This window comes from Ambystoma mexicanum, chromosome 1p, assembly GCF_040938575.1.
Source record: "Ambystoma mexicanum isolate Mex_15411 chromosome 1p, UKY_AmexF1_1, whole genome shotgun sequence".
In the NCBI taxonomy this organism is placed as follows: Eukaryota; Metazoa; Chordata; class Amphibia; order Caudata; family Ambystomatidae; genus Ambystoma; species Ambystoma mexicanum.
The window spans coordinates 265652498-265667215 of record NC_090921.1 but is presented as its reverse complement, the minus strand read 5'-3'; the positions used below and the strand labels follow the sequence as shown (position 1 = coordinate 265667215).

The 14718-nt window shown below is 43.2% G+C and overlaps 1 protein-coding gene across 2 annotated transcripts in view; it reads left to right on the top strand.

Annotated features, from left to right (window-relative positions):
• Positions 1–14718, top strand: part of LOC138568809 (polyunsaturated fatty acid lipoxygenase ALOX12-like) — a 384658-nt gene that overhangs the window by 216426 nt on the left and 153514 nt on the right. For both annotated transcript variants that reach the window (XM_069646583.1, XM_069646581.1), the window contains exons 6-8: positions 3555–3727; positions 8115–8258; positions 11701–11904. In XM_069646583.1, the coding sequence (XP_069502684.1) occupies positions 3555–3727; positions 8115–8258; positions 11701–11904 (521 nt within the window). The remainder of the gene's footprint in view (positions 1–3554; positions 3728–8114; positions 8259–11700; positions 11905–14718) is intronic.

Sequence of the window (14718 nt, the reverse complement as noted above, 5' to 3'; positions counted from 1 at the left end):
CGCACACTTCGACCACTGCCTCCAGCCTCTTTTCCTTTGCAGATGGGGAGCAGGTGCAAGTGGATCTAGGTCACCTGGCCTAAGCACCACCCACCTTCTTAGCCCTGCCTCTTCCTTCCTGCTATTAACTCTTAGATCAATGGCATCACTTGCCTGGGCAGCCGAAGTGAAGGGCAGACAAAGAAAAGGGCAATTCCTGTTTGGACCTGTTCGAACCAGGAGGACCAAGGGCCCATCCCCCTGCTCAGACAGCAGGGAAGCATGAACCAACATGTGTTTACTCCATCTGTCCCCACAGGCCATCAACGCTCCCCTTCGTCCCCCTGTGATTTTTACTTGTGCCCCCCACCCTTCTCACACACAGGTGTTGCCTTTTGTGCTTGATTCTTCTACCCTGCCCCCCTCCCCAACCTACTTCTGCAGGAGTCTGTCCTGATACATTCTGGTTTTACCATCACCTTCCTGTGGCCAATGCTGGATTGGACTTTTATGAACTTCATTGATTCACGGTGTGTCACCCTTTCTCAACTCCCATGTTGGACTTCCTTTGCATCTTGTACTCATGGTGCCCCTGAATCATGCTGTTCCCATCTTCATCTTGTGTCATGGCTTGCAACATTATGTGTTACTACTGACTTCTGCAATTGTATTCACTCTCACCTCTTGCTTCTCCACTCCTTTTGACTACTTACTCTCTGTTCTCTCCTCCTCTCCTTTCTCCCTTTTCCTATCTCCTCCCCTCCTCCCCTTACTTTCTTCTATGCACTTACCCTATCAGAATTGTCCCTGGACCTAGTATGATAGCAACCTCGTCTATCTCCTCCCCCACCCCTTACTTGTTCCCCCCCCAGCACTGAAATGTCATCAGGCCTAGTACGATAGTCGCTTGTTTTGTTCCTACCTTCTCTTTATGCACCCCTCTCCCTCACCTTTTGTTTTTCTCCGGCTCTACCAGAAATGTCATCAGGCCTAGCATGGTAGTCGCCTGTCTGTTTCCATTTCCTTCCCATTCTCCCCCTCCCTTCCTTATCTATGTATTAGCTCTTGCACTATCTGAAATGTCGTCAGGCCGAGTACGATAGTTAATTTCACATCCTTACTGTTCATGGCCTGTAAAAATGTAATTGTTTTTTCCCTTGTTCCCTCCCTTGCCTTGAAGCGCTTTGAAACACATTGTGTATAGGCGCTATATTAATAATCATATCTGTCAAAGTGAATGTGATGCGTCTGTGCATTCCTGGCCTCTAGTAGCAGGGATCTTCACAAACATACAACTTAGGTTAGTTGAACCAGAGTTCACAGCTTTATGTTCATAATACTTAAATCTGCATGAGATATTCTGTCTCATTTAACACAATGTGATATTGTCCTTGTCTTTATTCACCATAACAATTAACTAACAAATTGTTCTGTTACTAAATATACTAAACTCTTTTGTATTAGCTAATTTAATTTTTAAATAAAACACTTGGTAATGTTATGTTTAGCATTACTTTACACAGTATTTCAATGAAAAATAATTCAAAATGCACACTGTTTAATGGGAAGCATTACATTCAATCAGATACATTTTAGCAACTTCTCTAAGCAAGCTCCAGGTTATGCAGAGGTTTGCCCCGGGGGTCTCTGTTCCTAATCACTCTTAGGTTTGGCTTGTGTCACGAAGCAGGCTTTCTGCCACTCTACTGCCTCGTTTAGATGTTTAGGGCCATGGCCCAATACGCTTATTAAGGCCAGCTGCAATGTTAGATTCCCTCTGGGCAACCACCTAGAGCAGCACAGCATGCATGGAACTTCGTGGTTGGAACTTCGTGGTTGAGGATGCACTTGCAAACCTGTATGTACAGTCATCCAAGTATGTTTTATCATTGCATTTAACATACTTTGCTGTGCACTCTGTGTCTTTTCCTGATTCTATAATTCTTGCAGCATTATTTCCTGGGATGTCTGCATGTAGTATATCCTCCTCCTCAATGAGCCCTGACTATGGTCCCTTTGAGCTATGAATTATCCTACCCAAACGTATCATTGGAGGTCGGTGACCCATGAACCTTCCTGGAGGAAGCTTTGAAAGCAATGTTGCCACTTGGATGCATAGGGGCTTGATATCGTATTAATTTTCAGAGCTCCTGAAAAGATGACCCATGTGCTAAACGGGCCGGCATGGTGCATTGGACCAGGATACCTTCCCCACGCCACGCCCGGGTCCGAAATTGGATAGCAGATGGTTGTACAAAGTTCCCATGGCCAAATTCGAGTGATAGGTTCATATACCTTTATTAGCTAACTCATTACCCAATCCCACAAGATAACGCTAATATCAAATTTTATATTGATCCATGCTGTATCCACACTTTTCTAAGCAATGTAACAATATGTTACCAAAATGATGGTGCTCATGTTACTGACCTTCAAAGGATAAAAGGCTGCTTCTGCCGAAACCTGTGACTATAGGTTGCACACAGGTTTCTGATGCAAATTCTGAGCTATCTTTTCAGCCATTAACTTCTCGACAGCACTGATTTCTACACTATGGTGAACTATTGCACCAGCAAAACTCTGCACAGGCTGCACATTTTCACATGGCACATTTACTTGGATTGTATTTGCATTCTGATACCTTCATAGGGGAACTGGTAGGCCAATAAACACTGAAGAATCGGTTTGGATTGTGTACCTCTTGCCAACCTCTTTTGAATGGTATTATGAGATGGTATTAAAAATCTTGATGTAAATCTATTAAAACCTATGATACAAAATAAGTTATTGTTTGTAGACTAACATGTGACCCACCAGCATCAACGAGAAACATATAGGAAGAGCATAGCTCCCCTCTAGAGAGGTTGGCATCATAGCAATGGTGCTAATAGGTTCGCGTCAGTGTCATCACAGCCTGATTCTAAACACTGGAGGTGCCAACAGGTATTATAATACATTGTTCTTCTATGTTAAATTTGTTTGTATAGTGCAAAGGCGTTTATCTATATGCCTCTAGATTCTGTTAACTGACTCCCAGAAGGGTCAATGTTGTGGCATGCTTTTGGATATGCTTTTGGGTATGCTAGTCTCAGTAGATACAGGGAAGCAGGAGCATAAAGTTCTTGTGTATATAAGAACAATGCCAAGCAGAAACATATGTATTAGATAAGTCATATCAGTTTGTGACCATAGAATGGATAATTAATCTCCTACGTTTGCGTATATATTTTAAACTGTTAATATTAGGAAGTTAAATTTGCAGGAAGGTAAAGCATAGGATTGTTTGCGAAACAGTGGAAAATTAGCATTCTGCTGTGTGGTTATCGGCAAACCACTGCAGGAAAGATGACAGTTCTACCACAGGGGTACCTGCATAGTTCACTACAGCCGGGAACACTAGAAAGGTAGGGGCTTAGACAAAGACATGTTTCTACCATTGTCTGCAGCAGAACATAATGTAGTGTTTCATGACTTTTCCTCTGCCTCTCCACCTCTGCATCTGGGTATATTGGTGATCTGACGCTTTAGGGGACAGGAGGGGTGACACTGGAGCTGAACGTGCCCTTTCTCTGCAGAGTATCTGATGAACCACTGGAAGGAGGACTGGCTGTTTGGGTACCAGTTTTTGAATGGCGCAAACCCCTTTCTAATCCGAAGCTGCACCAAGATTCCAGACAAGATGCGCATCTCAGAGGATATGGTTGCACCTTTCTTGAAAGGTGGCACCTCTCTGCAGCAGGAGATTCAGGTGAGGTACTCAATGTGGTTTTTATACTCACTGGGCATGTCCATGGAAAAATGGGAGCATTGGTAAATGCAGAGCAGATGCCCTGCCCCTGTAAACTCACCAAGGAGTTTGCTTTCTATGTTCATTCCATTTGGGATCACTGAGGGGAATGATTCTGGGAGAGTGAGGAAGGGTTGCTTAGAGAATGATTCTGTTTAGGCATTTGGCTTCCTCTGGGAGTGAGTAGTGATTGAAAGTAAAGTCCAACATATGTGACATCCCCAAATGTGGGTTAGTGGAGAGAAATGTATGCGTACAGTGTGAGAACGTAGCATAAAGGCACACAATTCAGAGACTCAGTGGTGGGGTGGAGCTCACAGAACAACTGGACTTGAAGTAACATACCTGAAAATAACAGGCGGTGGGGGATTTCCCATGAATACGTACTTTAATGAAAGTCAGACAGGTCAGGCAGTGCGAGCAGGTGTGATCCCTTTAGAACTTTCATTGGCGCACGTTATAACTGATTCATTCTGCAGCCTTGTGTCTTATTCCACAAACCTCACTGAATTCTGTAGTCTTCATGGTGAAATGATCAAGATACCCTCACATGTAAAGGAAGGTTCTATCCTGCCACTATAATGATACACTTGTGTTTGTTGGTCTGTCCCTACCTGGTTTACACATCATTTCCCCAGATGCACTCTCTAGTAAGGCTTCATCAGCGTTGTACCTTTTCTTTGAGCCATATTGCACACTAAGCCCCTCTGGTGTCGAGTATTCCATGTACCCTGGTTCTCTTTGCAAGTCTTCTCGCACAGAAACTGCGTGTGTGCCACTGGTTGGTGGGAGCCTTTGTATGTCTTTTGGGGTCCGGTGCTTGCCATACCCCATGTGTGTTCCTAATTGGAACCCCGTTTTTACCCAGTCGCCTGATAAATCTGAACATGGTGGCTCACACTGATTGACTGCCGGGATATTTTAATGGATTCTACCTTGTTCCATTGACAGTCCATATATCCCTTAAAAGCAAACGGGTCATTCCCTTAACCTTTAACACATGAGGACTAGATTTGAAGAATGGAGGATGATTACAATCTGAAGATGGATTGCTGAACCTTGATACTGCCAAAGCCATCCTGATAGTGAAGTCTCACTCCGTTACTGACTGTCCCGATGTCCCATTATGAAAGAAAGACCAAGCATTGTGATCTCTTCACCTGACCTGGCGGGAACGGGCAAGTTGCAAGCCCTTGACATTCTCCTCAGGAGCCTTGGCTGCCTGTCTCTGTACCAACCTGATAAGAGGGAAGAGCACCAGGCACCCAAAGAACTGACAGCATCCATTACCTATGTTTGCTAAGAACCTCAGCTACGGTCATTGCTACACAGAGGAAACACAAAGTGAACATCAGCTTTCTGAGGAGTATGTCTCCTTCCTGAAATGGCATTGCTGGACATCATCTGTACCTTCACGCAACAATGAAGTGGTACCTTTACCAGACTGGACATCTGAACCGGATCCCAGCTAGCAGCGTCTTCTGTGATTCCACAGCTGTGCTGCTTGACTGAAGATAATCAACAGCTGCACTGGAAAGGTCGCTGGAGAAGCAGGACCCAGGAAGTACTTCACTGTCAGCCTCATCATCATCAACAAACCTTGCTTCATCAATATAGCCATAAAAGTTGCAAAATCCATCATAAAAAGCAGTTACTACTCAAAAGTAGAATATCATTTACAGAATAAATACAAGGGGAAAATAGTACCAACAATCCTGTAAAGTGTGAAAGCAAAGCAACAAGTAGCTCTTACTTACCAACACAGTATGTGTGTTGGATGTAAACATTGAGTAAACTATAGCAAATAAAGTACATAATCCAAATAACCCCTTGATCTGTAAAATAAAGATAAAATGCAAAAGCAGCATCAGCATACAACATATTCTGAATAATAACATTGAGTTAATGTACTATTAACATTCAACAGGCAGATTGGTAAAAACCTGCAAAAAACTGATTTGCATATCAAATATATATTAAATTAAAAGCAGAGAGAGTAGCAGAATTTTTAAATGAATTCACAATACAATAGATTGTAAACATTACAGGCTAAGTAGCGAGTTTTAAATATAATTTTCTTCTCATCCAGGGCTTAGATTTCTAACTGGCTGATGAGTAAATTAAATGTCGAAAATCTGATGATTTTTTTCTATAATAGGAAAGCTTTCACTATTCTAATTTCTTAATATCAGTTTAAATCATCTGTGCATAATATTTGTGTAGAGCGGGCACAGAAATAAGAAATGTTTTGGTCTCCATTACACATAAGCACATTTGGCAACGTGTTGTATCACCAGTTGACTCAAGGGCGGTATCGGTACATAGCAGGAGTATTCCTAAACAACATTTGAGAATAAATTGCGTTTTATTTTTTTCAAAGGCACAGTTCAATCTCTTTTTTATTCCTGGGTAAATGATGGTTTAAAATAGAGCTAAGGACTGGTGTATACCATTTGAAACCATACATTTTACTGGCCAATTCTTGTAAGCTTTTTTTATTGTCACAACATTTAGTAAATCAGGGCCTTCTGGGCCTAAAATTTGATTGCCCTAAACTACATTGCATAAAACAGTCTTGAAATGCCTAATCCAGTGCCACCCAGAACTACAGGGTGTATTCAACAACTTTACAGTGCTTTTTGTACACCGAGCTTGACATTCACCAAAACCGAGAGTTGACAAGCTGTACTACTGAAGAAACCTGACCGTGAGGGTTTCCTCACTTGCCCTTCCTTCAAAAAAGCTGGGAAGTAGTGCTGAAGCAAGGCAATATCTTTATTGTAGACCCTCTAAATTCTATTGGCGTACCACGCAGCATCAGGACCAGTGCATCAGGACCAGTATCCTGCTCAGCCAATCATAAGCCTATGTATGTCATTAAATATTTAGTATGTGATACTAAGTGCTAATTTAGTGAATACAGGTGCTATGATATCCAAGGCGACCTTGTGGAAAAACGAGTAATCCTAAGAAACTGGTTGACCTTGGATGTTGCCTTTGACACTACCTAGCAGGGCAAAGAATGCTCTTCTCTAAAGCCTGAGACTTTGTGACTTCATATTATTTTCCTGTAGCCTGCACCAACAATCTTACTTAGATGTTTGTCATACCTCTTTGTTGACATGTCTTTGTATAAAGTAATAAATTGTAGTCCTTTGTTCTTGTCTACCCCACTCTTCTCCTAGAAGCTATCTTGGTAGGATACCCTTTTTGCCTAGGTTTGGGAATGTAATGCTAGACAATCAACATAGGACAGGGGGATTCTTCCTAACACAAGAATTTGTCCTAAAGCAAAGTAAAACTATTTAGAGTTAACAGCAGAAAGTATTAACATTAACACAAGGGCACTGACAGTTGGGGATTATAGTTAAATATGTATATATTGGAAGGCATGCTTTCTCACTGAATGGACAACTGCTTCCTTTTAAAGATGAGTTTTCTCATACCAAGAGAGATTGAGTTCTGTGAATAGTGTCTGAATGTAAGAATTTGAACCTCATTATGTATTTGGTGGTATTTCCCCTGAATTTCCAACAAACCTGTTTACCATCACTCTATCCTGTGGGTTTAACACAGGATTACAAGAGGTGGAAGTCTGGTGTTAACCCCATTATTGGAGTTCATAGAACTCTATGGGGATTTTGGTGGAATTCCCGTGAGTGGTAATTTACGCCACTGTATTTCTATCAATTCTTTACCTTAAAGTGGACGATTTACTTCCAGCATGATGCTAGAGCTAAATCCTCCACATTAAGGCCATAGGTGGAGTTCGGCTGCAGTAACTCTGTTACCATCAGAAAAAGTGGCGGTAATAGAGTTACTGCCAATTTTACACTGCACTGCCAAACGTTTGTATTCCCAACCTCAAGTCAAAACCCCCAAGTGGTCATTCTGGTCTCCCAGCTGAATTTGAATGATTCTTTTAGACACCCTTGCTGCATGTGCTCTGTCAAGCTTTATATATTGGTGCCAGAGATTGTGGGCACAACTCTTCTAAGGAGCCAATCAGGACAGTTCTCGGCCTGCCAGGATTGGGTAATCTTCACTCCTACATTCTGTAAGTCTGTTTTGGTTTGGACCCATATGACTTCCCTACTTTATGCATAGTCACAACAAGGACCTCACTTTGCCAGGCAAATGTAAAAGGGCTGGCGACAAAGAAAAAATTGAATACCAACAATTGGTAGGCTTTGGAATATTTTATAGATTTCCCTATCCCTTGTCACAGAGGGTTCCTTGCCACTCAAATATCGTTGGAACACAAATACACTGTTGTAGGACTACTTTTATTCGACATAACTGTTACCCCTGTCTGATGTTGTCTTTCCTCTCTCCCACCTCTGTGCAGAAGCGAAGAATATTCCTGGTGGACTTCTCTATTCTGGATGCAATTCCCACCAACGAGATCCAGGGAAAGAAGCAATACCTCTGTGCCCCAATCTGCCTTCTGTACCAGAATCCGGATGGCAACTTAATGCCAATTGCCATACAGGTACTTCTGTGTGGCGATAGTGCCAAAATATTTTCTCTTTACAGAGCATTCCTGGCTCTATCACCCTTAAAGTAAACCCTTGCCATCTCCCCCTTTTGCAGAACATACCCAACCCTGTAAATCCCACTTTTAACGCTTCCTGGTGGTCTAAGTTAGCAGGAAACTCTTTATGACACTGCCACGCAATATTCTGGGCTCCCTACACAACCTATCGTCTCAAAATGCCAAGCTTGTGAAGGTCCCTTAATCTATTTCTACTTTGAGAGCCATGAGAAAGGGGAGAGGTTCTCATTTCCAAAAACCTCAGAATAGTCTGTGGTGGCTCAACAAACACAGCTGACTATTTTTAATAATAAACCTACACCTTGAAAATGTATTAGTGTTACCTTTATTCACACATGTTTTGAAGTGAAACAAAGAATTTAAATATATTATTTTAAGACCAGATGGAAAACGTCAAGTATGCATACTTGAATGCACTATCACCCCCTTTTTCCGTCATGTTGTTTTACAGCAAGTGATCTTGGGCTACATAGATCCCAAAATTAGCATTTGTGAATGTGTACATTTGCAACATCTGAGGAGGAGCTGATGCTTTTAACTCAGCCTCATGGTACACTTTCTAGAGTACAGACTCAGCAGCTAGGCATTGACACGGGTCTTGTTAGGATTACTATCCTCCACACCCTCCATCATTTATGTGGGATTTAGCTCTAAATTCTTTCAAATCGATGAAAAGGAAGTTTGAACATACTGCCCAACCTTCCAAAGTAAATTTTCACATTGAACATGGCAACACCCAAGTGTGAAGGAGAGGAAAAGAGCATTAGGAAAGAGGTGGAGATTATATGCTGTGCAGGTAAAAAGGAACTGGCCTGTGCCAATCTGGGCACAACTGAAATGGTTAGTGCAACCTCGGTATCTGATAACCCAGCAATTCTGCACTTACTATACAGCCAAACCAGAGGCTCAAACACCACCATTAACCATTGGGTAGTGAGACTACAAAGTCAAGACAACCTCTAGGAATGTGTTGAGGGGTTACGAGGTACATTCAATACGATACGTCTAGAGGTACACCGACAGTAAAATAATGTAAGTCAGTGATTGATATAGCTCTTAATGCTGAGTTTCCCCAGCTTCTAAGTGCTCTAATAGCCACAGGCCCTCATTCCGAGATTGGAGGTAGCCATGGCACTATTTGCGCCATTGCTGCCTCCAATACCGGGTCCGGCACCGGTCTGGTTGAATGGGGACTTACCGGGTCATTCCGACCCTGGAGGACCCGGTAAGTTACCATTCAACTAACCATTCCCCATTCCCATTTGAGCTCAATAGGAATGGGGAAGGCGCTAATAATGGGCCCGCGAATAGCAGGCCCGTTATTAGCGCCTTGGTCCCTTAGCGGGACCCGTAAAGGACGTGTGGTCAGACCACACGTCCTTTACGGTTCCCGCTAAGAGACCTCGGAATTGGGCAGTAAGGGATTACCGGCACCGGTGTCCTTACCGGTGCCCGGTATCCCTTACCACCCAACTCGGAATGACCCCCACTGTCACTATAATTTACCACTCTTACCGTGATTAGTTAGTTGGTTGCCTATCGAACCATGATGCATGACATTGTCCTGTTTCCAGGACAAACAGGTTGTGCTTGAGCAATATTCCTGTGCAATCATATTCAACTTACTTTAAAGTAAAATAATTTATTTTATCAAAAGTAACTCAAGTAAACTATAGCAAGGAGGAAGTGGGCAGGGGGTCAAACGGGTTTGCCCGTTGTAAACATTTCGACATGAAATGGCACTAAAGCCTGTTCAAATCTGTAAAATCTTTCTTGTACAGCGATGCCCCATCGTACCATAGTGACATCCAAATTGGGATGGGTGCTTCAGCCCAATCCCAGAGAGGTCGGCTGTTGAGCACAAGCAGCATCCAAAGTTCCAGCACATGGGGCTGATCAAAATTACACAAGAGCCTTGTTGTGGCAAAGGTCCAAATGGACAGGAATTGAGCAGTGCAGCACGGCTCAAACTCCCAGCTAAAGTAGCCAGTCTCCACGACTTAGCAAGAATCTGGCATTATGCCTTTCTTAGTTCTATCTTTTGAAGGCTAAATCATTTGTCAAGGACTTTAATGAAGTAATATCTAAAGTTGGTGAAAAAATATCAGTCCGATCCTAGCAGTGGAGGTGACTTGCCTGCTTTTCTGAACACAAATGGGGTTTTACAGATGAAGAGCGATACAAGGGGCTTCCTAAAGGCTGGAGCACATATCACTATTAATTACCAGCAGAGAAGAGCAGTCTATAGACTTGCCTGGGTTACACATACACATCGAAAACAGCAAAGGCCACTTTCACTGGGAGTTTTACACTCGGGTCTATGTAGTCACAGAAAGAGCTGCAGCTCCAAGGAATAAGGCTTCCATTAGCTTCTCAAGGAGAGCTCTACGTAGGCTTCTTAATGGAAATTATAGGTTTTTGAAGCTTGTCAGGCTGCAATTAGGATCCTGATGCCAGGTATAGCCCAAGAGTTATACATTTATGTATCAGTTATATAAAGACTACAAGTATAAAGGTTGCGCTTACTCAGGATGTGTCTGAAATAAGTGCTTGCCGAAAATCAGGTTATCACAGGAACTGAGACATTAACAAGACAGACTCCAGGGAGGTGACGATTTCTTGCATATGATTAGGCCAGTAGTTTCTTCCACAGCCACAATGAAAACCGTGTGTATTGTCAGGGATTAGTTCCACACTGATACATCTACTTTGTAAGATTCTAGTAAACCAATGCCCCAGACCTTTGTGGTTTTATTACTAACCAGCTATTCTTTTAAATTACTATTTGGCACATCCGCCTAGGGTGGAGTAATCTTACAAACTTTTGTGGTTAATCCATAGAGAATAAAACGCTACACATCCCTGGTGCACTTTGACTTAAAGTGGGAGATACCATGCACATCCATTAGGGTGCATCAGCACCATCATTCGGCCCATGTTAGGTTCAAAATCAAGAAATTGGTGGTCATTAGTGGAAGGCTCTTTCAACCTTATATGATGGCATTTAGAGATGAAAAACCAAGCACATATAAATGGACAGGCTGACTGGAAAAGAAGGGCAGGTATTTAAATGCAGCAGATTATGTTTTCCACCCAGGCATGGTGGACCCCTGAGCCTAGGAGCATCCAAAGTTCTGAATATTATAAATATTTGGACTATTAAAACAGTGCAGAATGTCAGACATGTCTTATAATAATACCCAACTGAAACAAGCAATGGCATCATGAATTCTCTACACCCTTCACTCATTCTAAAACAAACCTGTTGAATCAATGATACTAACCCTGCAACATCAAGGAACGTCTCTCTTCCAGTAAAATCTTTCACTTCTTGTCCCTGCTAGATCAATTTCCCTTATGTCTCCTGCTTCATTTACAGCTGAATCAGTCCCCTGGAGAAGACAATCCTGTGTTCTTGCCGTCCGACCCAGAACTGGATTGGCTTTTGGCAAAGATGTGGGTGCGCACTGCTGACTTCCAGATATTCCAGACCAGCACACACCTGCTGCACACACACCTCATTGCGGAAGTGCTCTGTGTGGCTACACTGCGTCAGCTGCCATCTATACATCCCATCTTCAAGGTACAGTGATGGGGGAAAGTTATGCACCCGGGGAGACACTCAAAGAGAAAAGAAGCAGTAATACAATCAAAACCTCACCTGGCGGGAAAAGGAATTGTGGTACTGAAAGTGTGGCAGACAAACAAGAAAAGAAGCTCCAGTACTGACAGTGATTCACAGCCAGGAAAGGGAATCATAATACTGATAGGGTGACACACTCTCCAGGAAGGAAAAAGGGAAAACATTCATAATCTTCACTACCGACAGTACCTCACAATCAGGCAAGGCAATTGCAACAGTGATGAGAGAAAACAGAGAGAAAAGTAATTGTCCTGGCATTGTGACATGGAATGAAGTCATGTTTGGCACTGTGATGCAGTAACAATCGGGGGGAAATGCCATTATGCCAACCCAGTCACAAGCCGGGAATGACTCACTGCTACTGACAGTAAGAATAACTTAAAACCAGGGAAGGACATCATATCCTTGTAATATGAAAAGCAGCAAAGGGAGCTCTGGTGAAGGTAATCACTCACAATCAGGGAGTCAATGATACTGTAAGGAAGGCATGGTATTAACAGTAAAACAGACACAAGTGACCACAGTTCAAGCATGTTTATTGAACTTCAAAAAAAGGGTATCTCATCCTAAATCTACAGATGGGAGCAAGCTACGACCATCAAATAATAATAACACAGTCCTAGTGGTGTCTTTCCAAAATAAAAGGGCCTATACTAATAAACCTATTGACACTCCTTACCTCTAAATACAAATAGTGTGGGAAACAATGTGTCCAAGAAATGATATGTCAGGATATTCTTTAGGTTGGCCTGCCTTCCCCACGTTTTCAGCACGGGACACAGTGGTACACTCGAGTTTAGCACAGTCTCTGGCTTGTCTAGCACGAGGGTGCAGTTCAAACATTAGCATCAGGACCTTCTGTGCCCTAGTCTCTTTGTCTTTAAAAGTTTCTTCTTATATAGGGCCTTATGCGACAACAAACAAACAACAACTTCTTTTCCTCTTAAGATTTCACAAGTATTCAATTTCTCAGGTGATTCACTATTCACCTTGGATCCCCCTCAGCCAGGCTCAGATCCTTTTAACACAACACTATTCACCCCGGACCACCCTCAACCGGGCTCAGATCCTCTTAACACAATGCTCGTAGGATATTCATGAATCCAATTTATCATTGGTTAATCTTTCTCAGGTGACTCACGGTTCACCCCGAATCCCCCTCAGCCAGGCTCAGATCCCTTTCTATACAATGTTCAATTAGTCTCACTCCACCGGGCTCGGAATAATTCCAATTTAACTTTTCAACACAAACTTGCTTTAACCAAAAAGCTCACAGCTGAACACCCTCTACTGGACTTGGAACAACTTCAATTTACTTTGTCATTAACTTTCTATATGCTATTAACATCAAAGACTTTCGATTGTGCACAGGGTTTTGTTTGACCCGTTGCAGGACCACTTCGATTCACAATTCTTTGTCACTCTTTCACTTTTGCCACCTTTCAGTTGGATACCTTCCAGCGACTTTCAAATGAGCATTCACGCAGTGCTGGACCGCTGTGTCTAAGGTATTGTATCTTGGCTTCAAAGTTCAATCACTCATCTGTTGTTCAATTTTACTTGCATTGATTATCACATAGGCTTCATACACTGTTTGCTTCAGCGATCACTATACAATGTTGCCGCTTGCAACCTTCGCTTCAACACAGACCAGTCTGGTATCAATCCCCCCAACTCATCGGCTGTACTGACTTCACTAGCACTGCTTTGTTGTAGGAGCCACGAACAGTACCACCGCAGCAAGCAATTCTCCCCACCTTGACTATTGATGCAGGAGAGCCCTGGGTACCTCCGACACACAATGCAGGATTCTTCAGCCTTGTTTTGTGGTCTTATGTTTCCTATTCTCGAAGGCTTGTGAAAGTAACGGTTCCTTGTCGAAAAGGTCAAGGGCACTTCTCTCCTTGCGATCCCCTTCAGTTTTACTGTCCCTTGCCTTGTATTAAACTACCATCTTGGAACTGCTGCTTCCTCGCTTGCTTTTCCTCACTCAGAGTATGTTTTCATGCTCCAACCTTTATCCATGTGGGGAAGTGTAATGGAAGTCAGGTGTGTGTAATGGTCAGTAATTACCTGACCCTGCCTGACCATTGCACAGACCTCCTCCACCTGGAAACTCTTAATGTACGCTCAGCCAACAAACACTCCTCTGACATCTGTCTCCTCCTTGAAGACATTGACCGCCACATTCTCGCTCTTACTGAGACTTGGTTCAGTGCCAGCTCAGTCACTGCCTTTAACTCCCTCCTCCCTGATGTATCATCTCCAAGCCTCATCCTTACCGCACTGGCGGGGGGTTGCCTTAATCTTCCCCGAGTGGGGTCCTGCCTCTATTTTACCTACCAAGTCCTATTCTTCCTTTGAAAGCCTGGTTTGCAAGTTGGTCATCTCTCCCATCTCCATCCTGACCATTTACCGGCCTCCAGGTGCCACCACCCTTTTCCTCTCTGAATGAGCTGACTTCTGCTCTTCCTTACTTTCATCCACCTGTAACCTCCTCCTCCTGAGTGACTTCAACATTCAACTGGACTCCCCAGGCTCAACATCCATTCTTTTCGCTGACCTCCACACCTCGCTTTCCCTCTTAATTCTCCCTCCTGGACCAACCCACCGAGCTGGACACTCTCTGGATACCCTTCTTCATCCTGACCTCTCTCACTCCACCCCACTGGTTACCCCTCTCCCCTGGACAGACCATTCTCTTCTCTCTGCCCGCATGGGTCCCTTTGGCGGGCTGACTGCCCCGAGCCCCCC